Consider the following 15,293-nt stretch of genomic DNA (forward strand, 5'->3'; position numbering starts at 1 on the left):
TGTCTTGCTGGCTGTAACTCAGAGTGAGCAATGACATTGTTCCAGATTAACTGGAGGGTAACACAGCCCAGTCAGGTCCCTGTGGTGCACAAAGCACCATTCAGCGGGGGGGTGATCGGAGCGGTGGGATTCTGGACTCATATGCATGACTGCTCTTGAAGCCGAACCTTGAAGCCCCAGTGGGGCTGGACTAGCTGAGCTCCTGAGGTCCCTTCTGACCTGAACTCTTCTGTGATAATTTTCTTGAGATGGAACAGATACGCACATGACAGCTGAGCTGTGGTCATGGTCTATGATCACTTTTTGGGCCACAGACAAAGCAAGGTGAAGATATTTAGCTTAACGCTTTTCATTTGTGGACCCAGGTAATAGAATTATTATGCGTTTTTCACTGACACAGAGCATATGCAGGTGGGTAACACAATTCAACTGACAAGCTAACCTGGAGAATATTGTAGGCAGATGCAAGATTTTTGTTTGTGCTCCAGTCAGGAAGCATGCGAACATGCCTGCACAGAGCATCGTGCCTTAGCTTGTGGCATGGAGCCAGAGATAAACACTCCTGTTCTGCAGAGCACAGGCAGAGCTTAGCTCACGCCTGCCATCCATAAATTATGTAGACACAATCTTGATTGTGAGTCTGAACCTTCTCTCCCTTATATAATTTACCTTTCTGCATCTACACTGACATTCCTGAGGCTTATTTTCTTCTGAGGAGCACACAGAGTGCTTACCAGTGTTCTACCTTGCAGACCTTAAAAAATGTTAGTATTAAAAAAAAAATCTAATCAACGTTCACTTAAAGAGACACAGGTAAAGTAATTGTCTAGCTGATCTCTGCAGACATTTAATTCTACAGGTTGAGTGTCTGTTGTTCCAGTACAACCCCAGAAATGTTCAGATTTTTATTTAAGAGCAGGAAATAACTTCAGTGTCTCAGCTTCATTCTTACACTCTAAGACTACTGAGAGCTGTGGGTCACAGACTGTCACTAAAAAGGTAATTTTCCCTAGTTTTAAATACTTAGCACTTTCATAATGCCTCTTCATCCGATAGCTTTCAAGTACTTAACTGAGATAGGTTTCTAGGAAGGTAATGTGGTTTCTAGGTTACAGGCTAAGTGTAACTGAAAACTGTGACCTTCTCTGTTTGGCTTAACAAAAAAAAAGGTTAGGAGGTGGCTTGCTTACAGTCTTCTTATGCAGAAGCATGAGAAGAATATTGCTGGTAGAAGAAGGCTTTTTAATCTAGCATGCTGCGACACAACAGAAGTCCAGTGACTGAGAGATGACATTAGCCTTTAGAAAAGAAATAAAGCTCTGTCTTGGGAGTGGTTTTTTTCTTCTTCTCTTTAAAAAAAAAAAAAAAAACATAAAAAAACCCACAACTTTTTAAGGGATGGTGATTAGCGTTTCTTAGGAAGAAAAGTTGTCTTCCCCATTTAAATAAAGTTTAAACATCTCGCTAAAGGCTGCAGTTAGAGGTGCAATTCAAGAAGCCAGGTAAATGGGACTAAGCCTGAATTTGAGACTTGCATGTAGAAAACTAAAGGTAGGTACCTAAAACAGTAGGCTACTGCTGTGGTTGATGGGGATGCAGGCTTCCCCTCGGTTGCCCACACGTAGGTGTCCAGCGCCTTTTGTCTCGGAGCATGTAGGCTGTGCACGTGGGGCAAGCAGGCTCCTTACAGCACCCGAGAGGCCTCCGGCTGCTGCTCGAGAAGATCATGGTTTTCCCTTGGGTCTTGCACCTTATCAGACAGCCCCACGCAGATGGCTGCGGTGCACTAGAGCATTTCTGGCAGCACTGGTCATCTATATTCAGGCTACTGAACTGCGCTCTAGGTTTCTATTTCAATTTGAACTGAATTGCTGTTCAGGAACCATTCAGTGGATCTCCGTGGATAGTAATGACAGCCTAGACACTTAAATAGTTGTTTCACCTTTCCTGACATTTTGCTGCCTTTGTTATGCAGAAGGTCAAATTCAATTAGCATAATAATTTACTTGACCTGAAAGTACATGATCCAAGTTGAAGACAGAAATGTTCACACTTGTAATCAGAGGGAAGAGAGGAGATAACTCATTTCTGAAGTGCTTGGTTGGAAGATCTAGATTTGGCATATTGAACTCTATCTACATTTGAGCCCTGATACTTGCCATTGTGTTTATACAATATATTTCATTATCTCGTTGATAGAAATTTTATATATTCATCTGCTTCAGGTGTCATGAGCATCTCTTAGAATAATATCAGCATTTAATGTTTCCCTAGCACTGAGGTAGTCTTTAAAAAATAAAATAAAACAATGATAAAATAATTGCTTTCCTCCACAGTGTTAGCATGTAAGATCTCTCACAGCTTGAATTTGTAACCCTAGCTTGGTTTAAACTAGGAAATTACTCTTTCAAAGCCCAATGATTTAAAAGGGAAAAAAAAAAAAAAAACAAACCAAACAAAATAACCCCCACACACAAATTAAAATTAAAAAATGCCTCCACAAAAAAAAAAAAAAAAAAAAAAAAACCACAACAAAACAACAACACTCCATCCTGTGGGACAATATTAGCAGGCATATTTGCCCCCACAGTGCAGGAGATCACTGGTGAAGGGACACCAGCCTGCTGGCCATGCCACTGCCAGTGTCCAAATCATCTGGTGCCCTGTAACCACTCTGCCCTACAAAGGGTTAGCAGACTTGCAGTGTTTGCTGAAAATGCTGCAAGAATATCATCTGCCCATCAGCATGTCTCAAAGCACTTAGAAGTGGGAAGCCTTGTAACAAACAGCTCTGTTAGTTAAAGGATATATTGGGGATCGCTTCACCCACCGATGAAATGCAATAGTCTCTGGGGTGAAATGCAGCAGCTGTTTAATAGTTCACAGCAGCACCGTGGGAGAAGCAAGGAACGGAGTATGCAATTCAAACAGCAGGGGTAATTTAGGTAAGTAGGGTGCAATTACCCAGGCTGAATTTGGCCAAGATGCATGTTTTGCACCCCTGCTTTTAAAAGGGAGGAATAACCAAAAACTTTTTAGGCTTTTCATGATTCAAATGAGCTAGGACACTGACTGTACAGTGTTTCCGACTGTACTGTTTTATATACAGATGGTGTCCCAGGATCACCTGCTTTCTCTTGCCCTCAGGCTTTTGGTTCCTATTGTGAATGAGGAAAAAACACTGCCCATGGTATTTTTTTCTTTTCTTTAGTATGATTCCAAAAGTCTTGTTTGGACATGCAAATTAAAAAGGGTGAAAGATGGTGATTGCAAGGTTTCATTTGTATTCAGAGATGCTTCAGGCAACTCAGCGTCCAAATAGGATCCTCTGCTGACAAGTTTCTCAAGCTGGAGGTCATTCAAACTCAACTAATAAAGCAGGTTGGGAAACACTGGGTCTTCAAGAACAAGTGTGGGTGAGGGCTTGAGGTGTGAAATTAGGAAACAAGAGGTTTTGATCATCAAGGAAAGTTACTCAAAAAGAACAGCTATCATAAAGACTTACTGTTACCATAACCTAGTTTAGCCATTTTACAACTGGTGGGATTATTTATAGTCATCCATACTATACAACAGCATGATACAGCTCCCCCTTGCCACCAATGCTGTTTCTTCTGGTTTAATCTTCTGGCAAGAAAGTGAGGAACAATATCTTAAAAATTAGTCGGTGACTCTGGGGCTTGCTCTCTGGGGAAGAGGAGCATTGTCCAGACTTAAATTAAAGCAAGATTACTGCACAAGATAAGGTGGAGCTCTGGATTTTAGAAGTATTTACTAGTAGCTGCACCGCATTGTCTCTGGTGTAAGAGGTCCTGCTGTGCTGCAGTTAAATATCACATGTGTTGTCTTCACACTTGCTTTCCTTTGACTTGCTATGCCTGAAGTCTTAAAAGGTGAAAGCAACTGCCTGGGTGAAGGATCTTTACATACTTGTGGAATATTGATAGTTGTGTGTGGGGTGGTTTGTTATGGAGATTCATTTAAAGAGTTTAGATAATCCTTTGACAATAAGGTACATACTAACATGTCTGACGGTCCTTCTGCAGTACTTACAATCTCTGTGTAAAATATGGAAAGTCCCTGTTAGAGACACTTTCGATTTTTTTCTGTCTTGTTCATCTTCTACCATAATTTACCTTTTTTTTTTTTTTTTTTTTTTTTTTTTTTTAACCTGTAACTGTATCTGCTTCTTTTCTAAGGTTCCTTACTTTCATTCTGGCTTGTGCCAGAAAGAATGAGAGGGATTTCCATGCATTTTTTAACTCTCTTTAATGGAGCTGGCTGCTTTATGGGAGCTTTCTTTGTTCAGACAGCCCACGCAGGCACTCAAGGTAAGAATATGCTCATGACCGGTGTTCCTGAGCAGTTTTCTAATATTGATTTGGAGAATTAGGCAGCAGAATTAAAGGGGATGCCAAAGTTTTATTGATTTGCTCTCACAATTAAGATGGAATTAAGATAGGAAATAGCCTTCCAGCTGTATTCATCCAATTTTAATGAGTCATCTTAGTTTTGATAGTTGGAGTAATTAGAGGATCGCATCTTGCAGGAAGCCCTCACTTACAATCTCTGTACTTCTGTGCTGGAAGACAGAAAAATAAATTGTCTAGGAAGCACCTTTATGTTCACGAAGACATACGTTCATGTTATCCATGCTTATGTGGAAGCCTTTGGCTATGAGAACAAGAGTAGTGCTTCAAAGAATAGAGATCATGCCTGCCTTTCTGTCCCACAGTGTCAGAGGGGAAAGGAGGTTGGTTGAGCGTTTCAAAACTGTCTAGGAAATTTGTTCCCCTAGACCCACCACTTCTCTCTTGCCTTCTTTACACCTCTCCCTTTGCCCAGCTACTGGAAGAACCAGATTCTGTGACAATATGGTCTCACCGTGGTTTTACCCTTTTGCAGATGAATACTGCAATTCCCAGAGAACTTACTGTTTCAAAAGGAGTTGTTTCAGATTCAGCCTGTTGAGGAGTATTTTGTGTAAGCCTTGAACTGGAGATTTTTCTGGGTTGCTGACTTTCAAGTTAGGCCTAGAGTTTCTTAAACTCTTTTTTCCCTTTCCTGATGAATCTTCATGTTCAGTACAGAAAAGACTTGTTTCATAAGTAAATTTAAAAAGTAAAGCACTTTAGTTCTTGAATTGAAGGACAGGTATCCTTTTGTTCACATATCTGAAATAGTTCCACTTGCTGAAGCAGCACCTCTGAAGATGCTCTCCATTGATAAGCTTCGTTGCTGTGTTACAGAGAACTGTTATTTTACGGAGCGCAACTGCTGGCCCTAATGCACGACACTGCTCCAGCTGCCATGGCTGCAGAATTTTGTAACTGCTCACGGTTAAGTTTTGGGTTCTTTTCTTTTCTATAGAAAAAGAACCATGTAACTTAAAAGCAAGGAGCAGTGGGGTTTTTTTGAAAGTATAACAAGAAATTGTAATTCCTACTTGCATGATCTGAACAAATGAATGGTTCTTTGACATGCAGTGCTGTTTTTAAGTTAACAATTCAATTAAAATTTTATTACAAGGTATAAAAGCATCACCTAGAAATAGGTAAAGAACAGGAATGCTTACTCAAATGAATCAGGCAAAGAACTATTAAGTACCAAGGCAATCAGTGTGGAGAGCAGAGCTCCTTGAATGTCCCTCAGTGGAATAAATTTTTTTTTATTGCATAATATGAGTTTGGTGAAACTAACACTTCAAGAAAGACTGTGTTGCTGACTTTTTTCTTCCCCTCCCCAAAAAAGTATGGAAATTACTAATTTTGATAAGATTGAAATATTTTGTTTTAGTAAAATTGACATATTTTACTGAAATTTTACTTTGTGTATAATTAAATATATATAAAATAATTAAACATAATGTCAGCATCAAAACATTTTTACTATGCTGCGCCACTGTATATGTAATTTATTTATTTTATAGAATATTTTTATACAAAGTGATAGAGGAAATCAGTTTTCATATTTGGTTTGCAATTCAGTAGATTTTTGTCTAATTTTATATCAAGGCAATTTATTCTTTTCCTGTAAGTCTGTATGAAAACATTTAATTGATTCAAAAAAGAAAATGTTAATTTCTTGCCAGAAATACTGTTTTATCAGAGCCTTCAGATTCTTATCATAGCTGGGACCAAAAAGCCTGAACTCTCCAAATTCTCCACAGACTGCAGTTGCCATGTTCTAACCCTTTTGCTCAAGATTTTTGAGCAAACTGAAAAAGTCTCCTAGCTAAAATACTTTTATGAATTTGGGTGGCAAACTTCTCTGCTTAGCTTTGAAAAAAAGGTATAACTTACAACTTTATTTAACTATTGTCAGATCTGCTGTTCCTGTAGATGGAATTGACCATACCTTTATCCTGAGCAAAAGTCACTCTTAAATTTCCAAGGGATTCAGTGACAGTCTGTATTCAGATTAAGGTGCTGTGATGGGACCAGATAAGCCCCTAAATAGGGGAAGTCCTCTGCAAAACTTGAAAAGCTTTAGAGAAAATATAGAGAAAAATGTTTAATGTTGCTCAATGTTGCTCTGTTACTCTAGTTAGAAGCGTTAGAGATTACTTTCCCTATTAGTATGTAAACAACATATTATTGGGCTCTCACAATTTGTTTCTAAAAATAAGTGCAATCTCACTGAGTATCTCTTTCCCAGTGTTCCCTACTTGAATGAGATTAACTATACCAAGTTACCACAATTCATGAAATTCACAGTTTGTAAATAATGGAGATATTCCTGTATCTTAATTTGTGTTATAATGCTTCAGACTGAAAACAGAGTATTTCTCTACTCATCCCAGCTAGACTTCTGTGTTCTACTGACTCTTAAATCAAAGTAGGCTTGGGATCAGGCTTTTGGAGCTGGGTATAGACTACAACAAAACTAAAGAGGCATTTAGGCTTGGTTTTGGTTTTGTCTTAGTTTGATAGGAAATGTTACATACAAAATTCTGTCACTCAGTCTGTATTTTTTCCAAACTCTTCCACTGTGCTTCTTACAGTGTTCTTTGGTGCTTGTGATGGAAAGCTTAAGATCAGCAAAACAATAATTTTTTAATTTATAGAACCCAATGGTTACCTGTTGAACCTTCTAAAGATGACTGCTTCAGAGAATAAAATTGTTATCCTCTTAGGTCAAATGACATAAATTAAGCTCTCATTACTTACTTTTGGGGTTTTTTTTCAGCTTTTTAAGGAGCTTATAAAACATTTGGTGTCTGGACGATTTATGGAACTGGGAGTAAAGCGAACCAAACGGAACTTTTTTTTTTTTTTTCCTAAAAAGCTGAACTAATTTATTTATATTGGAAGACCAAAACTCTTTCTCTTTTGCTGAAAGATGATGATAGTGTTTAGGCAGTGGTTTTGTAAGGTTTAACAAGGCTTAGAGTGCAACTCTTGGGCTATGGGTGCTTTTGTCTTGTCCCATGATTCTTGTTTCACTAAAACCGGTGCCAAGACTATTTCTGATTCTTCCATCTCTAAGCAATGAGACCATGTTTGCCATGAAGCAATTCAGGATACAGTGAAGTAGATCCTCCAGTGTGTATTTTGAAGTGCTGAGGCACAGAGGGTGTTGACAAAATTTAAACATTTTTATATCCTATTTCATGTCACTAGTTTAGAATTTTATTTGGGTTTTTATTGGCAAAGTTGATCAGATATCAGTCACAGTCAAAGCTGCATTAATCATTTTTAACGCATCCATGGAGGATGGTGTGAATATGATAAAATAAGACTTTTTTTAAAAAATCTGACGAGTGCAAACAGATGATGGGTGACAGTGATATTTTCAGTACAAGCTGGGAAACTGCTTTCTTTTGGATCTCTTACCTCTCCTAACATTTTAACGGAAGAAGATGCAAGACAAAACCTGTCCTCCTATGCCAATCATTTCAGAATACATTTCTCTAAAAATATTAATGTAAATATGTAAGAAAGAGGGGAAAAAAATAAAAATAATTTAAAAAAAAGGCAAGGTCAGAAGGAAACTGCCCTAGACACAGTTTTCCTGATTATATTTAGAGAACCAGGATTATTTTTTGTGAGATGGCTTTTTGGTTTTTGTTTTGTTTTTTTTTTTTTTTTCCTTCAGTTTGGAGCCTTGTGTGATTTTTAAATATCAAAGATGATAAAGCTAAAGGATATTTCTTGTAGTCCAGATGGTGGTGTCCACTGGTGCCTACTTTAGCTAATAAGGATTAGAGGCAGTCTGAGACTTTAATTTGAATATGATTAAATACTAAATATATGCCCACTAACTTGATGTATGATGGAAGGCAATACAATCCTTTTCTAACATATTAATTAAATTTTTCTATAGTCATAGTTTAGGTTGCAGGATAGCTGTAAAAAATACGGGAATCATACAGAAGAGACTAACTTCTGGCATTTGATTGTTTTGCTTTGACTTCTGTGTTTTTCCAATACTAAAATATGATGGTGATGTTCAGTAAACGAATTGAATGCCTTCCTGTGCAACTTTGGGCTTTCTTGTGAATCCCTTGTGAGCTCCAAGGGTGCCATCATAGTAACAGGTACCTTGTGTGCACTACTATATGTCAAAGGCTGGCTTACAGCCCCCTCCACATCTCCTTCGGTGGCTAGTACTGCCAGCAGTTTGTTCCTGTCAGTCACCCACCAGAAGCAACCCAGGAAAATGGCTTTATCCATGTCCTAATCCCTGCTTCACCTCCTTTTCTGCCTGTGTTGGTACCATCAGGTGTTTCTCTTGGTGTTGTACAATATTCCTCCTTCTTATACTACCTGAGCATTTTTGATTCAAAATTGATAGCACTGCAAAATGTCAGTAAAAGTTTACCAGGCACTTTAGTTCAACAACGTATGGTATAGCAGGCTTGAGGAACTGACTGCCTAGACTTAATCTTCTAGTTTGTTCCAAATCTGCCACAAAATGCATAACCAATTCACCTCTAACCAATAAGAAAAGGCTCTTTAAAATATACACAGCTAAAAAACTTCTGATTCTCTGTGGTGATTCATGCTACAAAGTATTTCCATTGTTGGAATAAAAATGGAAATCAGGAGCTTGTTGTAGAAAGTTAATTCCCAGTGAGCAATTATCTATGTGACAAACCAACCTTGTAATTGGCACTTCTGTTGGCAATCTCCATAGAAAAGTAAAGGATTGACAGAACCCAAAGGCAGTGTCTTTTGGGGGAAAGTGAATTGTTAGCATATTGCATGCTGATTCAAGGATGAGAAAGGGCTGGACTCTTCAAACACAGTAGTGCCCAGGGCATCTTACTCCAGCAAAACTGAACAAAATGGCCCAATAAGTTCCTGATATTTATGGTTGAGAGTAAAATCCTGAACCCCAAACTCAGTCAATGGAGGGTGCTGCAGTCTGCAGAGAGCTTGTGGAAGGTGTTAGTGGGGTAAGGGGTGGAAGCGTCTAGAGGGAGTTTCACTGCCTGAAACACATGGTTGATATTTTAGAGCTGACGGCTGTTCTCCCAAGGCTTCCTCCCAGCAGAGGATTCTCTGTGCAGTGAGTGTAAGTAGAAGTAAATGTAGTCCAGGTTTATCCCCTCTTTCATGGAAAACCAACTTCCATTTAAGAAGGAAAAAGAAGAAAGAAAAAAAAAAAAGTAGTAAATATTTTTGGCTGAAAACAGTAAATGTTTACATTAATCTTTGCTATATCCACTGATGAAAATGCATATTGGCAGTAGGATAACAGTCTAGATATCTCTAGCACTGCTGCCACCCCTATTTCTCTGTAAAGAAAGGTACCCCTGACACACTTTGCTCCTCACTGAAAGGAAAAGAATGCTTTTCTCCTACCTCTTACCATGCCCAATCTAATTTGGCCTTGCCTATGCTGCTGCTCACTTATAATACAGGATTTTCTAAAGGCTTTGTGTTGTTATCCTGGCCTCATTGTTTAAACACTGGCAATTCCTAAAAGAAGAAGAGAGGAGACAGAGCAATGATCATTGACCCAGGCCATAGAGGAGGCTGGTGGTGAAGTGGGGGCAGAATCCAGATGTACTTGCCAGGCTGCCCTCTCCCCATAAAAAATCCAACCATCCCCATTTTCATCATTTCAGTGTGGGGCCGTTGCTAATGTTAAGACAGTTTCAAAGGTCCATTTTGCTCTTAGTTGCTAAATTCCCTTTATATATATATATATCACTCAGTGCTATTTTTAAGTACATATTTTCTGTTCAGGTTCCAGTGTAAACGCTGTTCTATGAGGAAGCTCCTGCTGCTCATATAGTTAGCCTAGCCGATGTAAATAACCTAGCAGACAGTGTGAACTCTGCTTTGACAAGCTGTAGCACCGAACCCCATGCGTGCTTTCTCTTTCATCAGATACATGCGCTCTCTCTGTGACTTCTATTGGCCACTGGGGGATGTGAAATGAAAAACTACCTGATTGTGAATTATGACAGTAAAAGTTTATAAGCTACTAAAATGAAGTTATAGCACCTAGGAGCTCAGTCAACTGACAATGTTAAATGATACGTTTTAAAACTCACTCTGAGATAATGCTACAAAAGGAACTGCGCATGCAGAGGTGAGGTGGTGCTGCTCCATGACAGGCAGACAGGCAACGTGGCATGGAGCAAACAGTGGAGGAGTTGGGGGAAACTACTGCACTGATGGCAGTTCCTCTCTGTTAATCCCAGGAGAGCTAAAAGTAGCTGCTTTGAAAAGAAATGTGTTTACAACTCTAAGATGTGGAGGAAAGATGAAAATATAAATATATGTATGGGGGGCTGTGAGGTGGATGTAATCCTTTGACTGCTGGCTCTCCTGGGCTGTGGAACTGCTCTTTCTCTCTAATTAGAAAACTCTGACAAGCTAAGAATGGCATTGGATGGCTAAAGATGTCATTAGTGGCCAAAAGATCAGTTAAGGCTATCAGGTTTGTACAGTATAGCTATGGCAAAGGCGGCTGGTTTTCCTCCTCTCCCTTTTAGGTCGTTCAAGAGGAGACTAGCTGCTCAATTTAGGTGGGTAGGATTTGATACCAGACTCCGAGGGAGCAAAGAAGGACAACTTTGGGCACATTGATGCTGGTGGTTGAGTTCAGATCAGGAGCGTGCTTTTGATCTGAATCTCCTGATCGTCTCTGCTTTGCATCACAGAATGATCTTGGAGCACAACAAAAAACCCTGCATTTCTTTTGGATGGAACTAAACCAAAAAAATGCTTGTGCCTGATGTGTTCCAGATGTTCGTGGGAACTGGTCTGATGTCAACCCCCCTGAGCTGTGTATAGTGTGGACATCACGTTCTCAGCAGCAGTTGTTTCACATTCTGTATTTGCTTCTATTGCACTTCACTACTTGTAATGAAGACAATATCTTTCTTCTTCAAAAGCAATAAATATCCCATCTTCCCAAATAATGTAAACGGTCATTACAGCACTGTAGAGATCTCTCTGATATTCTGTATATACCGTAGCTTCTTGTTCAACCTTAGTTTTCTGTTTTCGTTGTAGTTGATTCTGGTACTTTAGGTACTGATTGTCTTGAAATTCAGACAGACAGGGACGGTCTGGATTTTTAAGCATCTTGATTTCCATAGTTATTTACCATCTGAACTTGTTTGCAGACTGGTTTCAATGGACAACATCAAAAGCAATACAGTTGCAAACTGTAAATCACACAAGAATACAAGCAGGGGTGACATTAAGTGTATATAGGTGGCACTGTCCTCTGCTGAATGGAATTTAAGCTGCCAAAACATCTCAGGCACTATTGCCAAAAGTCTTGCTAGAAAAAGGTCTGATTCATGCAAATAAATGCTGTGTGCAAGACAAGGATATGTTGCAGACTCGCAGCTAAATGTAGCTATAAAGAAAGATAAAGTAAAATGTCAGGTAGCATCTTGGTAATGGAGCACCATCCAAGGCACTGATGAACAAATGCTTTTTATGCTTTTTTTTTTTTTTTCCCTTAAGAATGGCCTATTAGAAGCATGAGAGATGTGATTAAGGATTTCTACAGACCTTCTTAATTCTTACTCTTCCTAAAATTTTCACATTTGACATCCATTTTTCTATGTGCACAGGATAATATAGAAAGAAGATGGCCCAAATATTACAGTAGTAGCTGTGCAGAATTAGGTTTTCCAGTACACTTCAGATTTGTTGGGAAAGTTCTTTAGTTTCTCTAGGTCTCTACTGCCTCTCTGCAAAGCAGGAGCAAAGTACACTGTAGACTCAAAAAAACATAGATACTGTGAGAATGAAGTCTGTATATATAGCTACATGGGGAGTTCAAAGCACCTGCTGTGATTGTGTCTTACACAAAGTTATCTTTGTGTCTTTCATGTGAGCTACGTCTCATCCTGCAAGGTAAACTAATTCTGCTTCAAATGTCCACTTTGCCAGGCAACTGGTTTCCACACTTGCTGCATGAAGGTAAATTGGAGAGATTCTTCTTCTTCTTGGCTTCATTGATGATGGTGAACACCCTGGGGTTCTGGACCATTGCGCACAAGTATGTGTGAGAAAATGAAAGCTTGATGTTTCATTTGTAGAAATGGGTAGAAATTCTTGCAAAACCTGTAAACTAGTGTGTGATAAAGAATTGGTAGTGATGGATCATATGTTATTGTTCAAGGGTCAGGCTTTAGTGTTTTTCATCTGCCCTGAGGAGAGAGATGTTCACAGTAAAAATTATGTGGTAAGGTTAAAAAAACCCCAAACATCTGTTGTAATTAGTCTTAAAACTATAAGGAGTCTTATTAATATTAAAATGCCTTGAAGACTGAAGAGCATCCTGTTCTTTACAGAAGGATGTAAATATTTTGTCATGGAGTTTAGATCACAGCAACAACATATCTTGGTCATGAAACTGACCTCCACTGCACTTGGCTTTGTACCAATATATAGAAAATGTTGCTGTTGTCTCAATGAGCTTACGTCTTTAGTATAGGACAGTAGGTGAGTGGGTTGCAAGAAAACAGCAGAGCACTACTGGTTAATGCTGTATGCAGTGGTTTCAACAGAATAACCCTGAAATATTTCTGCTACTCTTCTGGGCAGTGAGATAAAAGCAACTTTCTGCTGGAGACAATGGAATTGCTCAATTATCCCCCCCACAGGAAGCAATTTTATGGCACCCATAGAGCCTAGGTTTAACACCTGTGTGTTGCCTGTAAGATGTAAGGAACTCACAACTGCAATCCCCTTTTACATCCAGGGTGGTTTGAAAGCTAGCCTGCCTCCTCTATTCTGGAACATTTAATCACAGTTAACTTTCTGTTGTCCATGTTATAAGGAATATCCATAGCCAAGAACAGGGAGGGAAGAAACCAGGTGTGGGGAAGGGTCACGTGCAAGTGACATTCTCTCTTAGACATTGGGTTGCAGTTCTAGGGAAATCCTTCAGAAACCTTGATGAAGTAGTGATTTTATCATGACAATAATAAAAAATTTCCAAGGGCATTGTACTTGTAGAACTCCTGAGAAAAATAATGCTTTTTTCTATTACGTATAACACTAACTTTGCAGCACAAAAGATTACCATAGCATCTTGTCAATTATTTCAGTGGAATCTGAGACACAAGTGTCCGTTTCTCCTGGTGGCTAGTTCTTAATTCTCAAATTTTAAATGTGGCCTGAGTCATGATTAGAAATATTTCTCCTGCATGTACTTTATCTTCCTTCTGTAAAATGAGATTTTATTCTTCTGTAAAATTAGATTTTCATTTGTGACATTTACTGCTGAAAACTAAAAGGTTTGGTTGTCAAAAAGTGGCCATAAAATTAGGTTGAACTCAACAAATAATTTTGCCACAAATTAACATATTTTTATGAGGAAATTTGTTGACCTCCAGTCTTCCTAAAAAAAGAAAAAAATTATTTCAAATTGGTATTTCATTTCAAAATCAAGGTACCTCATTTTTCAATAATACAACCAAACCCTATATGAAATATGTTTTTTGAGGTCAAATGTAATTGTTTTATTTTGTGCTGAATAGGAATTCTCCCAGAGGGGAGGAAAAAAGGTGAGGACTATTCAGATAAACACTAATTTAATAGTGGTGGGAAATCAGGCTTTAAAACTCTGAATTAGAAAAAATATACTGAAATTTCTGAGGGAAAAAGTGTGTTTCTTTTTTAAATTTGTTAAAAAGACACAGTACAGCTATCATTAACACCCACATCCCATTTGGCACTTCTCATCCTGAAGTTCTGAAAGGTTCTAGGAAAGTGCATATAAGTATCTTATTTTTTTGGCTGCTTAGAAGCCCAGGACTCAGAAGACACTGTAACTTGCAAAATATTGCCTAGTAAAGAATGGGTGAAGCTAATCCCAAAAAGGATGATTATTTTAGTATTTTCTTTCCCTATTCTCCCTTCCAGATACAACAACCTGAATCATGAACACACCAATGAATTCAGAGGAAGTCTTCCTGAAGAAAAACTTTTGAAGCATACAAAAGCCATCAAGCATTATGATAGTGTCCTGGAAAGTTCTCCCATTTTGTCTCCTATGGAGAAAACATGATAATATTTCACTCATTTGACTAAATTTTGATTGTGTTACCAACCAGCTTTCTAATGATAAATTACCTAGCATACTGAAGTGGAACTGCCAATGTATTTATGAATTATCCTATGAATAATAATGTTATAAATAAGTTTACAAAATAGCAGTCATAGCATTTAGCCTTGTAGGATGCTGCACCATTGTAATGCATGTTGAGCACAATGAGAGCTCACTGCTTGGCATGGTGGATGGAGAGGTTTTTAATCTCTATGGGGAAATAGATACGTATCCACATGTATTTGTACTTAGTAATGGTTCAGAATTAACACAGAAGTGTATATGTTTGTTTAGGAAATTCCTTTGTGACGGTATAATTTACAAGTAATTTTGGAGTGTGGTATTGGCTGATTGATACTTGCAAAGGTGGGAGACTTGTGTCTTATTCTTGGCTCTGCTATTTATTCACTACCCAGCTTTCAGCAAGTTGCCGCTTTACCTTAGTTTCCCCATCGGTAAAATGGACACAGTTGTACTAAACTTTGTTGCAAATTGCTTTCAGATCTACCAAAAATGTACTAGAAGCTATATATCAGTAATAAGTCATAAAGTATGTCATGAAACACTGATGCTGAGGTATCTAGTCTTTTATTTGGCAGAAGCACTGTGAGATTTGTCATTCCTACAGATGATATACAGAATATTGCTAGTAGGAGAACTGGAGACTAGAATTTATTTACATCAGAATTACTAATTATAGCCCAGGTGAAGGGAATTAGGAAAAGAAGATTGGGAAAGGGTAGATACCATTGGAAAAGGGG

General features: G+C 38.5%; 1 protein-coding gene across 1 annotated transcript in view; it reads left to right on the forward strand.

Moving 5' to 3' along the window:
• The window catches only part of SLC15A5 (solute carrier family 15 member 5), a 33,503-nt gene extending 19,010 nt beyond the window's left edge, over positions 1-14,493 (forward strand). Inside the window, exons 7-9 of the mRNA XM_042795527.1 lie at positions 4,200-4,331; positions 12,369-12,477; positions 14,349-14,493. Of these exons, the coding sequence (XP_042651461.1) occupies positions 4,200-4,331; positions 12,369-12,477; positions 14,349-14,493 (386 nt within the window). The remainder of the gene's footprint in view (positions 1-4,199; positions 4,332-12,368; positions 12,478-14,348) is intronic.
• The last annotated feature ends 800 nt before the right edge of the window (positions 14,494-15,293 follow it).

The sequence above is a fragment of the Tyto alba genome, unplaced genomic scaffold (genome assembly GCF_018691265.1).
Source record: "Tyto alba isolate M040663 unplaced genomic scaffold, T.alba_DEE_v4.0 Super-Scaffold_21, whole genome shotgun sequence".
Classification (NCBI taxonomy): domain Eukaryota; kingdom Metazoa; phylum Chordata; class Aves; order Strigiformes; family Tytonidae; genus Tyto; species Tyto alba.